This window comes from Myotis brandtii, unplaced genomic scaffold (assembly GCF_000412655.1).
Source record: "Myotis brandtii unplaced genomic scaffold, ASM41265v1 scaffold206, whole genome shotgun sequence".
Classification (NCBI taxonomy): domain Eukaryota; kingdom Metazoa; phylum Chordata; class Mammalia; order Chiroptera; family Vespertilionidae; genus Myotis; species Myotis brandtii.
In genome coordinates, this window is record NW_005357691.1 from 569,835 (window position 1) to 592,712 (window position 22,878).

A 22,878-nucleotide genomic window follows, 5' to 3' on the forward strand; every position below is an offset into this window, starting at 1 on the left:
AGTCACACAAATGCAGTATTATGGATTTCATCTCTCTGTGAGAGACACGTTCAATCCTATTTTAAATACAGGAAAATTAACTCAACAGTTTATTGTGGATTCATATTAAAAAATGGAGGCCAGTAAGATAAATTTCATCAAAGCAAACCAATCTAAGTTGAGAGTTGAAAAATATAATGGTTTGATGGATTATCTCAAATCTAGATCTGAAAATGACAATGTGCCGATTGGTAAAATGACTATTAATAAATCACAAGGACAAACTCTAGACAGAGTAGGAATATTCCTACCTGAACCCGTTTTCACACATGGTCAGTTATATGTTGCTTTCTCTTGAGTTCGAAGAGCGTATGACGTTAAAGTTGTAAATACTTTATCCCAAGGGAAATTAGTCAAGCATTCTGAAAATGTTTTTACTGTTAATGTGGTATACAGGGAGATATTAGAATAAGTTTAATCATTTTATCAGTCATTATTTGCATCAATGTTGTTTTTATATCATGAGTTTGTTGTTGTTATATCATTTTATTATTGTTTATTTATTAATAAAATTATGTATTATTTTCATATACATTGTACTCATTTCCTTTTATCTCTCACACTTTTATTATAGAGAAAGGGCAAATAGCAATATTAAAATATTTCCTCTAATTAATTCCCTTTCAATGTGCATGAATTTCGTGCACCGGGCCACTAGTCATGATATAAAACATTACCATCACTCCTAAAAGTCCCTTCATGCCTCTTTCCAGTTAATCCCTGAAACTACTACCTCCATTAGTAACCACTATCCTGATATTTTTCCACTATAGATTTGCCGGTTCTAGAACTTTAGATAAATGGAATCATATACTATGTACTGTTTGGGGGGGATTTTTCCACTCTTTTAAAAAATTTATTTTTCAATTACAATTCATATTCAATATGATTTTGTATTAGTTTCATGTGTATGGCATGGTGGTTAGACAATCATATACTTTACAAAGTTCCCTCCCATATTTCAAGTACCCACCTGGCACTGTGCATATTTATTACAATTAATATGTATTGTCATGTATAAGGCTTCTTTCATGTAGCATAATGATTTTTGTTGTTGAGATTCAATTTTTTGCTTCTGAAATTTATTCCTTTTATTGCTGAATAATATTCCATTGTATGGATATACCACAGATGGTCTGTTCTGTTGACGGCCATTTTGGATTGTTTCCAGTTTTGGCTATTGTGAGTAATGCTGTATTGAACATTTATGTAAAAGTCTTTGTGTGGACATGTTTTTCATATATTTTGAATAAATACCTAGAAATGGAATTTCTGGTTCATAATATGTATTTTTGAATTTGTAATACTATTTTCTAAAGAGGGCAATGATGTGGAGTGAATTTTCATGTTTGTATTGGCCATTTGTATATCATTTTTGGTGAAGTATCTCTTAAAATATTTTGCCCATAACCCATTGACACAGACAATATTGTGGTGAAGGCCTGGGATGAAGTGGAGGTTGGGTGTAGGTAGGCAGAGAGGGGGAAATGGGGAACATATATAATTCTGTCAACAATAAAAAAAAATTTGCCCATTTTTAACTTGGGTTATATTATTATTGAGTTATAAGTGTTTTTTTTACATATTCTAGATAAGAGCCATTTATCAGATATATATTTTGAAAATATTTTATCTTTGGCTTCTCTGTTTATTTCCTCAGTGATGTCTTTTGATGAACATAAGTTTTAATTTTGATGTGTGTCTTTTCTTTTATGAATAACAATAGATGATTTGTCTAAGAAATCTTTGCCTACCAGCTGGTCATGAAAATATTCTCCTATACTTTTCTTTAAAAGATCTATGGTTTTAGCTTTTATGTTTAGGACTATAATTCAAATTAATTGAATTATATTTCGTGTATGGTATGGTGCATGGTTTGGAGTTCATTTTGTTCAGTATTAATATCTATTAATTTCAGCACCATTTATTGAAGACTTTTATTTCCCAGTGTCTTGCTTTAGCATCTTTTAAAAAATCAAATACTTGTGTAAATATTAAGCTATTTCTTCACTATTCTCTCTCTCCTTTCCTCTTGGGACTCTGAATAAATGTACATAAGAATTTTTTATGCTGGCTCAAAGGTCCCTGAGACTCTGTTCATGTTTTTAATCATTTTGCTATCTATTCTTCTGATCACATAATTCTATTGGTTTATCTTCATGTTCATTGACCTCTGTCATCTTCATGTTACTACTGAACCCTTCCTGTGCAATTTAAAAATTTTCAATACTGTATTTTCAGTTCTGGAATTTCCATTTTGTTGTGTGATTTTTGCTTGTTTCCATGCTGTTTCTTCCTCTTTTTGCGATAATTGCAAGCATATTTTATTTTAAATACCTGAGCATAGTTATAGTAGTTATACATAGTTTAAAATTCTTGTCTGCTATTTCTAACATCTGAGTCATCTCAAAATTAATCTCCGTTGATATTATTTTCACTGAAAATGTATCACATTTGTTTTTCTTTCATATATTGAGTAATATTGGATTATGTCTTGCATATTGTGAGTGTTATGTTGTGGAAACTCTGTATTCTACTATATTCCTCTAAAGACTATTGATTTTTGTTATACCAACTAACTTGGTTGGAATCAAACTGTAGATTCTATCGCTTGGGTGGCAGCTCAAATCTCAGTCATCTTTTACTTGGAGTCTGTTTTGTACATATGTGGTTCAGAAGTCAGGCAGACTTTATACTCAGAATTTTGGTCCCCCCCACCCCCATCTAGCTCTCTGTTCTTTGGGATTTGTCACTGACCTTCCAGTGGCTGTTGTTGTCTAGACCTTTTTATGGTTCTTCATGTCAGAAAGACTGCAGATTTTCTACCAGAATTTTGAGCATCTTTCATAGTATTAGTTTTAGACTGCCATCAGGTAAAGGTTATAAAAACTGTTAGCTCAACTTGTGATGTTACCATTTTCCAAATGTCTACTGTTCTCCAGAATCTGCTTGCTTTTTGTCATTTTTCAGTGTCTTCAAGTCATGGGTATTTTCTATAGTTGTTATATACAGGAGGGTCAAGTCCATTAGGAGCTATTCAGCCATACTAGAAGCAGTTGTTGATTTTCCATTGTGTTTTGGTTACATGGAGTATCCTATTATAGACCTTGATGGAGAAACAAACAAACCAATCCTGTTCACATTTTTTAAAATTTTCTTTATTAAGGTATTACATATATGTCCTTATTCCGCCTTACCCACCCCCACCCCACTCATGCCCTCACACCCCTGGTGTCTGTGTCCATTGGTTATGCTTATATGCATGCAAACTGCTTACATCAAGCATGTCAAACTCGCGGCCTGCTGGAAGCCAGTCCATCCTTGCTGCTTGACACAGTCGCTGCAGGGAAGAAACATCTGCACAGCATATGTTTCAAGGGACCTGGCATATATGGCATACTGTTCTTAATATGTTTGCTCCCCCTTTTTGGCGCTATATGTTATAATCAGAGCCACCTCCTCGAGAAAGGTTGTTTCCCCAGGTGGGGATGTTTCCCTGGAATTAGGGATTAACGGGGCTAGGGAAGGGAATAAATCAGTAAAACTCCTTAACTAAGTGCCAGGCAGGTAGTTAATCACCTTAACTACGAACAATCACACTTAAGCTACATAATCCTTACTTAGGTCATAGAATAGGAAAATTTCCTTCAGTTATTTCCTTATAGCTTAACAGTAGAACAATAGGATAATGACCTTGGAATAGAGACAACAAACTAGCCCTTATAATGGAACACAGAGACTAACCTAGACAAGATTAAAATCAACAGAGCTAGATAGAGATAAGATTTTTATCAAAGGTCAGATAAGAAACTATAAACATAAAACAAGGAACTGTAGAAGGTCAAAGGAGGACCCAAAACATATGATGATGTAACTATAGAGGCATGCTTATAGGATCAAATGGTATAAATACAGCTGTAACAGGACAATAAAAGAGAACCTGGCTATGCTGATCATCTGAACGCTGTCTCTGTGTCCTTCATTCTTCGCTGACTTCGTCCACACCTTTGGGAACCCCTGGACCACTGGGGCTGGACCCTGGCAGCAGCCGGTTTGGCTTACATATTGAAGTTAAAGTATAGCCTCTCCATAGTACTTGATTGCCATAGCAGAGTTCGTTTGTGCCAGGACAAGAGCTATATGGCTTTTGGGGTTACAAATCATTCTTAGAACAATTATAAACTTTCATCTCTCCATGATGCACCCAGCTACATAACAGTTCCTTGGCAGTATGGATAGTAGGGGAAATGTGGGACAAAATCACATGTATCTTTGTAAAATTACATCCCAACTATGTGACCTTAGACAAGTCACTTAACCTCTCTGAGCCCCCATTTCCTGATAGCATAGACAACATACTTTCAGAGTTGAAAGGGGGATTAAATGAGAGAATACATATAATAGTGCCTATATACTTTGTTTTGTCTGGAAGAGTCCAGGTTTACAACTGTGGTCCTAATGTAATTATTGGTAAAGCCCCCTTCACTGTCAAAAATATTCTAGTACTTATCAAATATTATTACCAGTCAAATCAGCAAATTATTCTGATAGTGAGCCTCTAGAACAGGGGTCCTCAAACTACGGCCCACGGGCCACATGCAAATACAAATATTGTATTTGTTCCCGTTTTGTTTTTTTACTTCAAAATAAGATATGTGCAGTGTGCATAGGAATTTGTTCATAGTTTTTTGTAAACTATAGTCCGGCCCTCCAGCGGTCTGAGGGACAGTGAACTTTAAAAAGTTTGAGGACCCCTGCTCTAGAAGAATTCTTAAGGCCAAACACCTCACTTTCTTGCCTCAATTATTAACAAAAGCATTGCTGAGTAAACTATGGGGCAAGTACCTAATGCTATTGTACTGTTGTTGTTTTTTTCTGTCCCCTCCCACTTAGAACTATATGGAAGAAGACTGGCCTTTATTTATGAGAATCAGAATCAAATCACCCAATTTGTCATTCCTCTTTCCACCTCTATAAATACCCAGGTGGAAGAAGATCAAAGGGAAAGAAACTCAAACTCAAAGATAGGTTTAGAAAGAAAAGGGTACTGTGTGTGTCTATGTCTATGTGCACCTGGTCATGTCTTAGCCTGTCATCTGATTGTGCACATGTCTGCCCTTGTGAGTGTGTGTGTGTGTGTGTGTGTGTGTGTGTGTGTGTGTGTAAAAGGGATAGCATAGTGTGTGGAGCCAGTTCTCACCCTTCAGCCCTCCACGTGATACTCTGGGGCTGAGGCTGGGCTGGAGTGGGAGGTGGAGAGGACTTCAAGCTCATGGGTGATGACTCTCTAGTTTTTATTTTCTGGCTTTTCTTGGCAGATTTACCTAAGTGAAGTCCCTCTGGGGAGGGTTTTGGCTTCCATATATTTGCCTAAATCACTGAAGGAGAGAATTCCTCTTAGCAACTTACAGACCATCTTATTTAATTTCTTTGGCCAAACTTCACTTTTTAAGGTAAGTTCTTGCCTTTGGTAATTATCATGGACTGACATGTGGTGACTCATAGTAATTATGAACTCTTCCTATTTTCATGATGTTTTGTTTATTTTAGAATTATGCTTTCTGATTTATTCCACAAGCCTCCCAGCACAACCTCTGGCTCACAACATGAATCAACATCTATTTTAATGATATTCCACAATTTTTAATTTTCACAGCTTCTCAGCTTTAGAAGGGACCTTAAGGATGATCTGGTGACCAAACAGAGTCCTCAAGATGTTTCTAAGCCAGAAAAGAACAGCAAGTTCTCCTGATGAAATGCTGTTTCAGCTTGTCAGTATTTTCCTCCCAAATCTCCCTGGCCTCCTCCAAGCCAACATGCCCACTCTCACAGGCCAATTTATTTGAAACTGAGTGGTGTCCAACAGAACAATTGCTTGCAGGAATTTGTTATTCTTTCTCACTGCCTCCACAGCACCTTCTCTGATGGATCCAGTCCTCACCCATTATTGAAACAGAGAGGCAATATAATGTGGTGGTTAAGAGCTTAGACTCTGGGACCAGACTGGCTGAATTTAAAGCTGGCTATGCTGTAATCTTCCTTTGTGACCTTGGACAAGTTACCCAACCTCAATGTGCCTTAGATTACTCCTATGTAAAACATGATAAGAGTCAGTACCACACTTGGCTGTTGAAGGATTAAAAGAGTTAATATATATATAGTACTTAGAATATTGGCTGGCACATAATAAGCACCATGTAAATGTTTGCATTGCTATTATTATTTTCCTATATTGGGGCTCTGCCTACTAAAAATCCCATTCCTTCAGCCTGCTCTGTCTCATTTAGTTGTTGGGAAGACAGCAATCAAAATTTGTGTGAAGTTGTTAATATTTACACTTATTATCTCATGTACTTCTCACAAGAAACTGAGACTCAAAGAATGCTGTGGTCTGAATGTTTGTATCCTCCCAAAATTATTGTGCTGAAATCCTAACCCCCAAGGGGATGGTATTAGCAAGGAGGTACTTTGGGAGATGATTAGATTCTGAGAATGAAGCACTCATAAATGGGATCAGGGCTCTTATAAAATAGGCCTTAGAGAGCTCCCTCGCCTCTTTCACCAGGTGAGGACACAGCAAGGTGCCATCTCTCAACCAGAGAGTGGGCTTTCACCAGAACCAGACCATATGGGCACCCTGCTCTTAGACTTCTAGCCTCCAGAACTGTGAGAAATAGGTTTCTGTTGCTTATAAGCTACTCAGTCTGTGGTAATTTGTTATAGCAGCCTGAACAGACTAAGACAAAGAGGTTAAGTAATTTTGCCCAAGATAACACAACTAGGAAGTGGCAAAGCTAGGAATCAAACACAGGCTATCTGACTCCAAAGCTCAAGTATATAATAGGTCAGTACGTTAACTTGCCCAGGTGTGCTTGCATTTTCTAAAGAGGCTATTCAGAGGAATGAATTTCTAATGGTCAAATAGTCACAGAATTATTTTGGGGAAGGTTGTTCTGGGCCAACTTAAATATACCACATACCAACTTAAATATACTACACTGTTTCCAGCTATGTCTGTCAGATGTTCTGTTCTACTGTAATTCTTTAGCCTGTCCCCTATCTATCTAAAATCTATTTATTCCTGTGGGCTTAGCTCAAATCCCACTCAGTAAATCTGCTTGAAGTATGTGAGCCTCTGCTCTCCTCCTCCTGCTTGTATTCTTGTTTTATACTTCTGCCTAATTTTTCAAGTAGGCTGTGGCATATGTCATGGCTCAGATATGTTTTATTTTTATGGTACCCAGGATAAGGCTAGGTACCCAACATGTTTTCAGTGCATATATATTTATTATAAGTTTCTAAATCCTCATCTCAGGACATACCTGAGATAGAGAAAGAAAGAGAGAGAGAGAAACATTGATGTGTGAGAGAAATATCAATGTGAGAGAGAAACATTGACCAGTCACCTTCCATACGTGACCTGACTGGGAATTGAACCTACAACCTAGGTATGTGCCTTGATTGGGAATTGAACTGACAACCTTTTGATGCACAGGACAATGCTCAACCAACTGAGCCACTCTGGCTAGGCTATTATACCTTTTTAAATAGCAAAAATTAAGCTGGATACAGAACAAGACAGCTAATAAAAATTAAGAATGTGATTCGTAAGCACTCTGACCATGTTGGTAGGCTTGTAATTTCACTGTATCGTCTGAGATGCCATTATTTTGGTAATTTTCTGTTTCTTCAGAGGGCTGTGCTTGTGTTATAAAACAAAAGATAAACTTCTCTGCATACATTTCAAACCTAATAAGTATTTTATATTCACTAACACCTTCCATCGAAAGGGATTAAAGATCTTTGCCAAAAATAGCCTACAGACGTCATAGTGCCAGATGAAGAAGGATTAGAACTAGCTTGTCATCAAATTCAGAGCCGGAAGGGCCCTTATAACTCATAATGTCTCATCTCCTCATTTTACCAATGAGGAAACTGAGACCCAAATAGGAAAAGGACCTGCTGGAGGTGACATAGTTCATTTATTTATTCACGCAGTTAGTTATCCAGACAGCAAATACTTATTGAATTCCTACTATGTGTCTTGCATGGTGCTGGATGCTAGGAATACAATGATGAGCAATATGGTGTCTGCCTTTATGGAACTTGCAGTCTAATTGGAGAGAACAGAGACATAAAGATTCTAACAAGGGGTAACCTGAGAGTGAGACCTATGCCACTGGTTGTAGGGGAGTGAGTAAATACCATTTCACCTGAGTCCTGAATTATACAGGTTTGCTTTCACATTCCTTCTTCTAATATATTTTTATCAAAATCTTAACTGTGATTACAACATATTACCTTAAAAATTGTTAAGACCCCACTCTTGGAAAATATTTATCTCCTCCACCACTCCTCCACTAGTGGCAGTTCTCAGGGAAAGGAACAAAGCACTAGGCAAGTACAATATGGCACAGGGGCACTGTGAGCATAGATGATGGCACCTACCCTTGTTTGGGAGATCAGAGAATGCCTAGTGTAAGAGAGGTATCAGCTGAGACCTGAGGTTGAGTAGGAGCTGGAAGATGAAAGATAGTGAGAAAAAGAGGAGTTTTTCAGGCAGAGAGAGCAGCCTATATAAAGTTTCAGAAGTGAAATAGGTAAAACTTGAGCCTAGAGCTTAGGGTGAAAGAATGAAAAATGATTTAGTTCCTTTACCTGCACAGCCACTATTTTGTATGTAAGGAAAACAAAGCCAGAGAACAGGTTAATTAAATTCTGGGTCATGGTGTTTCTCTTCCTTTGGTCTTTCTATTGCAGAAAACTGTATGTCTCAGACTAAGTTGGGAGGGTTGTTAGCTGTCATCTGGTCTACCTTTCTTCATGTCACCAGTGTCCCAGAAAGGGAAAAGAACTTTTAAGGAACAGTAGGATTTGGGCTTACACTTGGTCTTTTGACTATTAGCGAAGGCCCTTTGCACCATATCCAACTTTAAATCAGGCTACACCAAAGCAATTACACTGTAAAGGGAGTCCTGAACCATTAAGCTGGCTTTAGAGGAACAGAATTGGTCAAAAACAGGAAATGAGTAGCTTCCTAGTGGACCTAGGCTGTACTCACAAGTACTGAGTTCTTAGTGGCTGCAGAGCTCAGAAATATGAAGATTTGTCATCTTCTGAAAGTGGCCCAGTAGGCTCCCCAAGGGACATCATTTGGGCTCACCTCCTCTAAATTTTCTTGACAAGTCTTCAGAAGATTTGATTCTTCTCCCTCCTGTCTTGCATCTGCCCTATCTTTCATCTCTTCACTTGTGCCTTAGAAGAGACAGTCACTTGTGCCCTAGAAGAGGCAGTTTTCAGCTGCTTTGTTTCCTGAAGCCTTGACATGTAGCACTTTGGCCTTGTTAATTATCAAGCTCCACACCTTAAGGACTACATTCTAGTTTGTTTCCTTTAAACCAACATTTGTTAAGCAGCCCTGCCCTATCGCTCACTAGCTGTATGAATTTTGTCCAAGTTTTTAAGCCTCCCCAAGCCTCAGTTTAACTGAAAAAATGCTTATATTGTTTCAGTGACCCAGTAACAAAGTAACTGACTCACTGTGGGTACAAGATAAAATACCTACATGTGGGAGACAACAAGACACATAATGCCTGTGCTCTGGCCTCAGAGTTCTTGGTCTCCTTGGGGGGATGAATGACCTCAGAGACTTGTTCCAAGCAAGATGTTGATCAATCTACTTCCATTTCCAGTGAGGATAGAATAGGAAGTGGCTTATAACTAAGTCATGATGGATTTATGTTCCTTATAAGGAGGGGCTCCCGAGAAGTAAGGATGGTTGAGGGTTAGAACTGGGATAAGTTAGGACATATCGGGGTCCAGAAAGTTATCAAAGTAGGGAATAGTTTGATTTTGTTGCTTGTGCAGTATTGAGTAGCAGGCACAAAAACAATGCTTGTTGGGTAGATATTTGGGTGTATGGAGATTAATAAATTGTTCTAATTTGGTATAAATGAGACCTTATATGAAGACAGGAGATGAGCTACACAATCTCTAAGAATTCTTTCTTAACTCGTGATTTTATTTTCCATATTTCTCTACCTAATGATGTATATTACTTCAAAATTCTATATTGATTATTGGAATGCAAAAAATTAGAAATTTAGGACCTGAACTCCTCTTCCTTATGTTTCATCTATAGATCAATAACGTCACTAATACATTAACCACATATGTTGTGAGTGCCAGCATTTCAGATATATCCATTCAAAACTTGGCTGACCCAGTAGTTATTACTCTGCAGCATATTGAAGGAAACCAGGTAACACATCCATTTTCATCTCAGAATAAAAAGGCCTCAGAACCCCTCCATGATTTTCCCAATAAAAATAATTGGCTAGTTAACCGATGTGATCTAAAACTTAATGAAGATTATTCCATTTCAGGTAGCTGAGATGTATTGTAATTGGGATTTCTAGAAATAATGCCTTAGCCTAAAGGGATAACTAATGGTGAACTTCTAGCACTGTGACAGATTGGCAGAGGAGTGACTATGAGCATGTGGATTTGTGGTTGTCCCATCACACTAAATGGTATTTAATTCCATGTATTTGAGAGTGAAGCAAACAACTTAAAATAATATTTAAATATCTTTATCCTTTGAATTTCCATGAAGAACATTACAATATGTATTAATTATCACCAAAGATTTAAAGCCATAGTCATATAGCAAAACATAAGGTATATATTACTAAATGATCAAATTTAGCCATGGTATAATAATGAACTACTATTGCATTTTTTGATGTTAATGTATGTCCAGTGAGAAGTCTTAATAGCTTCCTTCATTCCCAATCTAAAAGACCACATGGTACAACATATTCTTCCCAGCTCTTAATTCTAGAAGGGAAGAAGAAAGAATGGGAAAGGGAATTAAAAAGAACCCAGATACCAAATGAAACATGTTAGCTGGGTAAGATGTCAATTCCGGCTGGGTCCACAGCACTCCAAGCATGCCCCAGTAACCAGTTTCTCATTGTCTCCAGTCCTAGAGATTGCAGAAGCTGGTGAGGCCTCAGGAATGCTCATTAGGCCTAAGAAGGAGGCAGCTCAACCTTGTACCTATAAGGCTTGATCTCAGCTTTGAGCCCCAAATTCCAAAGTTCCATGTGGAACACCTTCCATACATCAGACCTGCACTGTCCATCCACAGCCTCCTCCTGGGCCTCGCACGGGGAGAGTGTGGAAAATTCATATGTTATCAAATATTTTAAGGGACACACACCAGATCACCATGCATAACATGTTGTTTTCTTTCTTGTAAATCCCAAGTTATCTGTGGTTAGTCTTAAAACCAACTCACAAATGGTCTATGTGTGTATACTATTTGAAAAAACAGTAAGAAAAAAACAAAACACTTGTGTGTACTTGCTATTGTGTAGTAACTATCACAAGGAAAGGTGCTTACCTATGATTTTTCTTTTTTCTAGAATTATGATCAAGTTCATTGTGCCTTTTGGGACTTTGTGAAGAACAGTAAGTATTTTTCAAAACTTTGTCTTTCAGTGAGACTTTGCCCCTGGCCATTTTTCTGTTTGGCAGTTGAAGCAAGGGAGTTTTACTGAAGCTACTGTCTTATCAGACCCTACAGAGAACTCTGATTGGCCGAAATACAAATATGAGCTTTATAATCAACTAGTGGCCTGGTGCACGAAATTCGTGCAGAGTGGGGGGGCATCCCTCAGCCCAGACTGCACCCTCTCCAATTGGGGACCACAGGGATCAGGCCTAAACTGGCAGTCAGACATCCCTCTTGCAATCTGGGACTGCTGGCTCCTAGCCGCTCACCTACCTACCTGCCTGATCGCCCCTAATTGCCTCTGCCTGCCTGCCTGGTCTCGCCCCCAACTGCCCTCTCCTATCGGCCTGATCTCCCTCACAACTTCCCTCCCCTGCTGGCCTGATTGCCCCCAACCCCCTGCTGGCCTCACCGCCAACTGCCCTCCCCTGCTGGCCTGATCACCCCTAACTGCTTCTGCCTCGGCCCCCATAACATGGCTTTGTCCAGAAGGAAGTTGGAAGTCTGGAAGATGGCCGGTGGACCAGGTCTAATTAGCATATTACCCCCCTTTTTTAGTATAGATAGATTATATAGGATAGGATTGCTTAAATGGGGGGGGGTAAGCCTTTTTCATCAGGAGGAGATGCTCTTGGCAGACAAAAATACATAATCCCTGTATCTGGACTGATAGCCAGCCATATGCACTATACTGCCAAACCAGTCATTAAAAAATTGAACCACTTTCTTACACCTTACACCAAATAGCTGCTTCTCTTAAAACCCCTCCTCAGCCCCCACCTTAGGTTCTGTCTTCGCAGTTCACCCTGATTAGGTTCTGATTGGTTGGTTTCTATGCCAGTCAGCGTCAAAAACTCCGCCTCCTGGGCAGCCATCTTGTGAGGGTGTGCTGGTCAATTTGCATATTACCTCTTTATTATATAGAATAAGGACATGGGGGTTTAGAAAAACATGTTATTCTCTATAAGAGACTTATTTTGGGGATCAGAAATTCACACAACTCAAGGGTAAGCAAAGTTGGAAGAAAGCTAGAAGACACAGAGCAGATTGGCCTCAAGCTGATTAAAGAAATTTGAGGAATGAACACCTGGCTCTTTATCTGTGGTTTCCCACAGAGATTTGCAACATCTACTGCTAAATCTTTCCCTTTTTTTCCTCATCTCTTCTAACCTTACTGTGTGTCTTTGGGTAGTCCATTTATCTCTTGGGGCTCCAATATTTTTATCTTTTCATTGAGGAGATAAGACTTCCAGCTTGGTCTTTAAGGGCCCTTCCTGATTTGCTAGGTATGAGTCTTTGGGGACAGTAAGAGAATGGGTTGGGGATAAGATGCTGAATGGGTCCCTCTTAGACTTGCCATCTCAATTTGAATCTTCAGGGATATTGCCTAATCTCAGAGAATTCCCAGACAGAATCAATTTCCCCTGGAATGCCAGGAGTGGCTATGTGACCAGTCTTCCACCTGTGGAAGCTCTGCCTGGGAACTTGTCATTTTACAGTATCCTTGGAATTCTGAGAGAAAAGAGAAAGTCTCTTCCCACTTAACTCCCTGGGATATGGGAATACTATTCCTTTCCTACAACAGAGATAGTTCTGTGATTTCCTGGTCCCCTCCAAGTCTCCCAGGATAAGAGTCTTATAAAATGGTGAGCTTTGCCCCTCACAGCCTAAATAAGTTTATCTGCTCATTAATGCAAGTTCCTTGGTTCTTCCAGGTCACCCTTTGCCCCTACCCCTCTGTCCATGGATCAAGAACCTCTGGAATCTATGGAGTTATCCTAGATGGAAAAATGTTGATCATATTTAGCTGTCTGCCTTAGAATAACCTCTTTGGTCTGGTGCTACCCTGGAGGTTCTACTGTAAATCTGATCTAGTACCCAAAATCTACAGGTTATGGAGGTTAGAGGGTTGGTGTTAGAATCCTAAATATGTTCAGGAGTGAGAAACTAGGCAGGTGTCAAGTAGACCAGAAGCTTTAATTGGCCTTACGGGGCTTCAGACCATGATCTGGCTTGAGTACAAAGAACATGAGATTATTTGAATTCTGGATTGAACTGGTTATTTCAGATGTCTATTCCAGTCTCACAGCGCATGCCCAAGTGTCAGCCTATATTCCATAACTTGTGTCCTTCAGAAAGTTCTAGATCTTCATGTTTCCTATTTGTGCTACTTGAAAAAGAACAGCACTTAATTCTGTCGTTTTAGCATGGTGGCAGGACTGTTGCTCATGATTAGAATCTGTCATAATCTGTATAGGAACAGGAAAAGTGAGAGCCAAGAAGTTATGACATTTATGCAGTCCCCCCAAAATCAATTGAGCTTACTAGACTTAATTTAATTTCAGTGTTCAATTATACCTCTATGTTGCTGTCTTAACAAACAATACTAATTATAAGACATGTTTGGAAGGTGCATATAATGAAAATTTAAATATTTCTGAGAAAAACAAAAATTGCTTTGAAATTTCCTTCTGTCTCCTGCAGATGGGCTAGGTGGATGGAATTCATCAGGCTGTAAAGTAAAGGAAACAAATATAAATTACACAATCTGTCATTGTGACCACCTCACCCATTTTGGAGTCTTAATGGTGAGTTGTCTCTTAAGCACGCCTTGATAGAATTTTGACAACTTTTATTGGATTACAGTTCAGGAATATATTTGTGAACTAAGTTATAGAAAAGTGTCAAGTGGAAAAAAAGCTCACCTGTGTTCATCCAAAATAGAGATTAAAATAAGTGTTTATTTTTTTCCTTATAAAATTAATGCCTGCTCCTCACAATTAAAACATTACAGAAAAGGTTCCTACAATCCCCCTCCCAAGAGATTACCACCTTTAATACCTTCATGTATATTCTTTCAGAATCTTTTCCTATGTGTATATTAATATATGTTTTTGTTTTATAAAATGAGATCCAGTCAAGTAATTTATACTGTTTTTACTACTTACTTTCCACCTAACAATATATATATAGGACACCTTTCAGGAAAATGTGTATCCATCTATTTCAATTTTTAAGTGTCTTTATAGTATTCCATTGTGTGAATTTAACATGGTGAATTTAACCAATCCCATATGGATAGGCATTTTAGTTGTTACTGTTTCCTCCATTGTGAACAATGCTGCAACAACCATTTTTATTCATTTACCTATAAACACTGATGTAAATATTTATGTAGGATAAATTGATGGAAGTATAATTGCTGGGATAAATGGCATGGTCATTAAAATTTTTAATTTTAATAATTCTTGTCAAATTGTAGTGTAGGAAAGATGAATTAAAAAATACTTGCAGCAGTTAACCAAACAAGAGTTATCTGGTCAATTCACATATCCAGGCTTCAGCGTCATTGTTAAATCTTCTATCTCCTTCATTCCCTACAGTCCTCCTTAACATCAGGACTTGCTGAGTTTTCCTTCAAAATGGCTCTCAAATGTGTTCTTTCTTCTGTACCCATGCACAAGTACTTTCTTAGCTCTCTTAAGTTACCTTATTATATGTTATATACTGTTAGTTGAATGTGTCATGCATGAGTTGTTTATTTTATTGATAGTAAGCTCCTTGAGTGCTGAGAGTCTGTTTTATATTTATTTTTACCATATCTATTCAACAAATAAGAGGTGCTCTATTGATACCTATTGACTTGTAAGAATTTTGTTTAGCTCCCTCCAAATTGGTTAAAACATAACAGTAGAAGTCAAAACACCAGAGCTCACATGCCTGCTCTGTCACTAAATACCTATGTGATTTTGGTCAGTTTGTTTCACTTGTTTGGACCTTAGATTTGTCTTCTGAAATGTGAAAGATTGGCATAGACCAGGATTTCTTAACCTTGGCACTATTGATATTCTGGGCAAATCATTCTTTGTTGTGGGGGGCAGTTCTGTGCATTGTAAGATATTTAGCAGCCTCCCTGGCCTATACCCACTGGATGCCAGTAGCATCTTCCCCAGTTGTGACAACCAAAATGTCTGCAGACATTGCTAAATTTCCCTAGAGGAGGGACAAAATCATTTCCAGTTGAGAATTACCAGAGTAGATCAGTGCTTCTTAACCTTTTATTGGTCATGAATCTCTGTAACCATCTGATGAATTCTACTGACCTTCTTCCCAGAACAATGCACTCATATACTCAAATGATTTTGCATGCCATTTCAGGTCTTTTATGATCCTCAGGTTAAGAAATTACTGGATTATGCGATCTCCAAGGTCCATTTTGTCTCTTAATTTTAGAAAAGTTATTTAAGTTCTAAGGAAAAGGAACATTTGTTTTTGATGTTTTGTGTAGTATTTGGGGATGGTTAGTTCAGATAATGATTCACTTTGCGTCTCCGATTCACATCTATTAGTTTGGTTACATTTTAAGTGTGGGACATGTTAATGAAAATAAAATCAAGGATTAAATGTTCTTCCAGTGCTATTGATGGCTTTTTATGCCCTGTACACTGCAAATTACACTACACATATTCAACAAACTATGCAGTCTTATCATAAATTCATCTACATACTTTGGTTTTATTAGAGTTGTAGCAGAGATGATATAGACCCTGGGAACCTCCTGTTAGTGAGCACTGGAAGCATTTTACCATAAATTTGTTCTGGCACATGTATAAAAACAATGCAATGCTTTCCCTAGGATTTATCAAGGTCTGCAGTGGACGCAGTGAATGAGCAGATATTAGTACTTATAACATACACCGGATGTGGAATCTCCTCCATTTTCCTAGGAGTTGCAATGGTGACATACATAGCTTTTCAGTAAGTTGATACATTCTTGCTCTGAGTAAATTTAATTTGGTTTGATGAATGCTGTTGTCATTTTAACCTGGTTAATTTCATAAAATGTTCTGATTCATCACAATAGTAATAGGTCAGATCCATTAGACTCCGAGGTGGACATGTTAAAAAAGAAAACAACCAAGGCTTATAATTGAATTTTTTAAAGCAAGAGGGTTGGGATAAGAAAAAGATTTTTCTAACAGGATACAAAAACACTAATCATAAAAGAAAAAAATGATAAATTGGACTTCATTAAAATTAAAACTTCTTTCATCAAAAGACATCATTAAGATAGTGAAAAGGCAAACTGTAGGTTGGGAGAAGATATATATTTGACAAAAGACTTGTATTCAGAATATGTAGAAACTCCTACAAGTCAAAAAGCAAAAGACATACAATACAATTTAAAAATGGGCAAAAGACTTGAGCAGGTACCCCATAAAAGAAGATATCTATGCCTAGCTCTAGTCCAGCCGTGGGCAAACTACGGCCCGCGGGCCGGATCCGGCCCATTTGAAATGAATAAAACTAAAAAAAAAAAGACCGTACCCTTTTATGTAATGATGTTTAGTTTGAATTTATATTAGTTCACACAAACACTCCATCCATGCTTTTGTTCCGGCCCTCCGGTCCAGTTTAAGAACCCATTGTGGCCCTCGAGTCAAAAAGTTTGCCCACCCCTGCTCTAGTCCTTACCTAAATAGCTAATAAGCATATGACAAGTTTCTCAACATTATTATTCATCACAGAAATGATCATTAAAACCACACTTACACTTTGATGCACCCACCAGAATGGCTTACATTTAAAAAGTTGAACATAGTAAGAGCCAACAAGGATATGGAACAATTAGAACTCATACATTGCTGGTGGGAATATAAGAATGGCATAGACACATAGGAAAAGTCTCTGGCAATACCTACTAAAGATAAATATACATGGAGCTACTAGAGAGAATCTCACTATTAGAGAGAAACGATTGCATATGTCCACAAAAGTATATATACAAGAATATTCAAAGTAGCTTCATTCATAATGGCCAAAAATGGGAAACCCCAGTGTACATTAATAGGTAACTGGATTAATAAATTCTGGTATATTCATAAGTGAAATGTTTCACAGCAGTAAAAAGAAAAAGAATAAACTACTTCGATTCAATGCAACATAATATCTAATTCTCATTGACATAGAGTTGAGCAAAGAAAGCCAGAAAGAGAAGATGGTTCCATTTATATGAAATTCCAAGTACAGGCGAAACTAAATATATGGGGATAGAAGTTAGAATATTGGTTACCTCTAGTGGGAATATTTAATGAGGGAAAGAATGGAGGAGCCTTCTGAGATGTTTAAAATATTTTACATCCTGATCTGGGTGGCATTTCCTTCGGTATATTCATATGTAAAGATTCATTGAGTTGCATTCTTAAGATTTGTGTACTCTACTATTTACCTCAATTTTAAAAACCACATATACACCAAATGAAAATTGCAAAATTTAAATCAGTAAATACTTAATAGAAATAAAAAAGAATGAAAGGAAAATATATATTTTTCTAATTTGGAAAATACTGGGTCAGTTTTCACAAAGTACAATTGTAATCACTTAGTGAAACTTAAGGTCATATTTCCATGATGGCAAATGTCTGGATCTTTGGAAATCTCCAAGTAACTACTTGAAATGGTTTGCACAGATATCCTGCTATTTGGTTATATTTAGATACAGCCTTGAGTATGATGGAGTGATGATAGAATTGTATATCCAGGATACACCTTCCTTCCTTCTCTGAACCCCCTCCCAAAAAAAGAAAAAGGGGATGCTTAGTTGATAGAGACTATTATTATTCCTGTTAGTAAAGGTCACTGTGACTCTACCTGGAGAGAGGGTGGGAAACTCTAAAATTCAGTACATGTGAAGTGATATGAGTACTTTAATTTTAATAAGCAATTTTTCATTCTTTCACTTATTATGCAGATAAGATATAGCAAGACTTGATTAAAAACAGAGACCCTGATTTGCTAAATATGTCCTTTTTCTTTTAGCAAACTTCGAAAAGACCATCCTTCCAAAATCCTGATCAATTTGTGTGCCGCACTACTGATGCTAAACCTGGTTTTTCTGTTCAATTCTTGGTCTTCATCATTTCAGACAGAGGGACTTTGTATCACAGCAGCAGTGGCACTTCATTACTTCCTGCTCGTTTCCTTGACATGGATGGGCCTGGAGGCAGTGCACATGTATTTTGCTCTAGTTAAAGTCTTCAACATATACATTCCCAATTATATTCTTAAATTTTGCCTAGTTGGTTGGGGTAAGTATGTTGCCATTGTCCTTGATGTCTCTGTTTTAAGCCTGTGTGTCTTTCTAATTCTGGCTCCATTAGACAAATTATTTGGGACCAAAGTCTGTTATTATCATAGGTAAAGAATTAAGGATTGTCTCACTTGTATTTGGATATATATATATATCTCTTTTTCTGCCTATATTGATCTAGAAATTCAACTTTTAACCTCCATTGTGAGGAATCGGTCTTCAAATATTTAATGAGCATCTGCTTGTGTATATGCTAAATGCTGATCTATGTAGTGAGCTGATTTTATCCTTCCCCTTATGGAAGTTACAATCCCGACAAAATCTTACTGTTATAACAGCCAGCATTTAGGCAGCACTTACATGTGCCAGAACTGTTCTAAGTGCTTTACATACTCATTTAATCTTTACAAAATCTCTAATCATTACTTCCACTTAATATATTAGGGCACTGAGTCACAAAGGAATTAGGCAATTTGCCTAAACTCAACATAGCCATACTAACTGGCAGAACTGGAATTTGAACCAGGGCATCTGTCTCTATAGTTTGGACTTTTAACCTCTGTGATCTAACCATATTGCTTAAGGGACAGGGAAAGGAGTTGCAATGTGTGAAATGGTGCTCAGTCAGACATGCCCTGATTCTCACTACACCTCATGACTGCCACTATCACTGCTTCCGTCTGGAAGAAGCCAGGAATGAAACTCAGCATGAAACTTTCCTAAATTAGATGTCATTTCATTGGATTTCTTGACTGTATTTCTAACTGACAGGGTCAGCTCAGCTCCTTTCCCCCCTCCCCACTTTGCTATTCAAAACAGATTGTGAATTCAGAAAATGTTAGACACATAGGAGATGTATATTAAGTGGAATGCATAGGATACACAGGGAGACAGATTTTATCTTCCACTGCTTTTCTAAAGACAATAGCTTCCCAATTAGCTACTCATCCTTTTAATGAGTTAACATATTACAAGCTTTAATTGGATAAGGTCAGTGCTATTATCTATGCTAATGTGGGGAGTAGAGAAAGGCAATATTAAACAAAGCGTAGTCGAAAAAATTGTTTTAGTGCACTTTGGAATCCGTCAGAAACACAGAGCCCAAAACAGTCAATACTCTCCCATTTATGCCTCACATCCTTCATCTCTAGTCAACTGTCAACTGGAAGATTGAATAAATTGTGGAAGAGTCTTCACAAATAATCCAAAGAGCTGAAAATCCACATATGGCTAACTGTGAAGGGGCTGTAAATACTAGTAGCACTGAATCCTGGCCTTCCTTCTCCCTCATCATCATTCATTTTAAACTTCCTCTTCAGACTGTTCCTCCATCAGACCCTTGCTCCTTAAATGTTGGTGTTTCCCAGGGCTGACTTTTCATCTATTTGATATTCTGGTTCTACACCCACTTCCTGGGGTACTGGAGTGTCAGGAAAGGCTAGGCTTGGTACTTTGGAGGCAGGAAAAACTTAGGGAGTGTTAAGTACACACACAAGCCAAGGCAACTTTTATATTCAGTTTATTACTTACATTGGTGGTGAAAAGAAGAATAGCTAAAGGTGTCAGCTCCCCAAGTCTTTGTCTAACACACTATGAAGAATGACAGCAAAACAAAAGGGGAACAGATGGCTGTCACAAGAGTTTTAGGAGTCCTTGTTGTTGAGGAGCCAGCTCTAAACTGAAGGTATGCAGTATTTTATTCTGCAGTTCTGTTCTGAGGAGGCAGGGTGCAAAGCCCCACACCTCCTCAGAATTTGGAGGCAATGAGAAACTGTCTCATGACAGCCTCTGAGAAAAGATAGGGAGGCAAATAGGAGATGATCTTGGAACACCTTCTTATAGGCTTGCTACCTTCTTAAATTCATGGAGGATCATAAAGCATTCTGTCAAAATTCAGATCAGCTGTGGTTCAAGCCTATGCCTATGTGGATACCTGCAAGGTTGTCAGGGAGCCAGTCCAGAGTTGTCCCACTACAGGGAGTTTCAGAGCATTTAACTATTAGATAAATGCAATCAGCTCTAAGGAAAATGAATATTAGGATCTGTTTGTGTTTGAAGTTCTGCCTTTCTAATGCCAAAGCAACCTGTTGAAAATGTCTTATTCCTTTAAGTCTCTGTCCAAGGCAGTAGATTTGTCCACATTTAATAAATAACAATCAATAGGGATATATATTTTTTAATTATTAAAGTGTAAACAGAGCTTGGGACCACCTCACAACTTCCATCCTAAATGTAAGACTTCCCTCCCTCCTCTTCTTCTGGTCTCCAACAGGTATTTTTTCAAATATCTACATCATGCTAGCCATTGTGCTAGATGAGAAAAATGTAGATCTGAAGGGATTGTCCTGTTTATCACAGAATAGGACAGTGGTCGGCAAACTCATTAGTCAACAGAGCCAAATATCAACAGTACAACAATTGAAATTTCTTTTGAGAGCCAAATTTTTTAAACTGAAACTATATAGGTAGGTACATTGTTATTAACTTAATTAGGGTACTCCTAAGGCTTAGGAAGAACCACACTCAAGGGGCCAAAGAGCTGCATGTGGCTCGCGAGCCGCAGTTTGCCGACCACGGGGATAGGACAATGGAGGATTTCTCAAGATGCTTAGCACTCTGGAATTTAGAACAGCTTCTTACAAAACTCCTAAACTATGTGCAGGTGTAATAATGCTATTAGTTTAGCAGAAGTACATTGTTAGAAGTAAAGAAATCATTTAAGTTTTGCAAAATGTATATGAAATTGAATTTTTAAACCCTGTGTCTATACTCACATCAAGCTTGACTACTTTGACTGAACTGATTGCTTTATTATAGTCTGGCTGAATTGACTCGTCCTTAACTGGTCGATCTAGTCAAAATGTCAAACTGGTAACGAGTTTAGAAACAACTCCCCTGTCAGAAAAATACTAAAGGCTGCAACTGATTGCCTGTGCCCTTCATCCAAGGTAACTGAGACAAAAAGATGCCAGGAAATGAGGGGCAGTATTGAACAAAAGAAAAAATTGGCGGCTCATCATCTGAGAAGAAAGGCTTGATGCAAATTTGCATTCCGAAGAACTAGATACTTCTATTGCCAAGTTGATTTTTGGTACTTGAGCTATTTTTAATAACCAGTGGGTGTTTTATTGGAGCCACTGGCATGCTGTTTAGTTTAACAGATTGGAGAACTCCTAGAAATGTTTAACTTAGAAGAATTTACAAACATTTTGCAAACAATGGTATTTTGATGCCTGTGCATCTGTGATTCATTTAAACAGTGGCTTAACTTATCAGTGCACAGAGTCATTGATCAGGATCTTTCCCCTGCTTTCTAATGGAATGCCTTTGGCTTGCTTCCCCGCACTAGGGATCCCAGCAATCATGGTGGCAATCATACTGAGTGTGAAGAAAGATCTGTATGGAACTCTGAGCACCACATCTCCATTGTAAGTACCAGCATCTCTGCTTCTCAAGTGATGATGCTCTGTATTTTGTATGAATTAGAGAGAAATACAGAGGAGAGAGAGAGAGAGAGAGAGAGAGAGAGAGAGAGAGAGAGAGAGAGAGAGATTCGTTGTACCACTTATTTATGCATTCATTAGTAGATTCTCACATTTGCACTGGGAATCTAATCTGCAATCTTGGCATATTGGGATGACTGACACTCTAACTGAACTTACCTGGCCAGGGCTGATGATGCTCTTGACCATCAAATTATGGTGGGGTGTTTCTGGCCTCAGGCTTTGTCTTGATGCTGGCTTCAGGAAAGATTCAACCTCAGCCTTTCTGACCTAAACACAGTCATGAACACACTCACAAGATGGTTAAGTACCTGGGCTCTGTACGACCTTGGGTAACTTACTTTACCTCTTACTTTCATTTCCTGCTCTGGAAAGTGGGAATAATAATGTTTGCTTTCAATGCTGTGTGCAAATTAAAATGACATTATGTATAGAAAGTGCTCAGCATGTGGCCTGTTCCATGGTAAGTGCTATATAACTTGCAACTATTATAATTAAAAAGCTTGCAGAACTTGGAAGGAATTGGAGTTGTCACTATAAGAAAATACTGAGACAGGATGGAAAACACTTTCTACCTTTCAACAACAAAGCTCTCCCCTGAAGAAGATTCCACCTCTTTTCTTTGCAAATTGACTCAGCTTTGTACTATTGTTTTTCTATTATTTTCCTCCCTCCCTCTCTTTTTCCCTTCCTTCCTTCCTTCCTTCCTTCCTTCCTTCCTTCCTTCC

At 38.0% G+C, this 22,878-nt stretch overlaps 1 protein-coding gene across 1 annotated transcript in view; it reads left to right on the plus strand.

The window, feature by feature from the left end:
- ADGRG4 (adhesion G protein-coupled receptor G4) overlaps nucleotides 1-22,878 on the plus strand; it is a 136,085-nt gene that overhangs the window by 67,730 nt on the left and 45,477 nt on the right. The window contains 7 exon segments of the mRNA XM_005865338.1: nucleotides 5,358-5,492; nucleotides 10,181-10,300; nucleotides 11,469-11,514; nucleotides 14,042-14,145; nucleotides 16,194-16,315; nucleotides 18,377-18,645; nucleotides 21,997-22,075. Of these exon segments, the coding sequence (XP_005865400.1) occupies nucleotides 5,358-5,492; nucleotides 10,181-10,300; nucleotides 11,469-11,514; nucleotides 14,042-14,145; nucleotides 16,194-16,315; nucleotides 18,377-18,645; nucleotides 21,997-22,075 (875 nt within the window).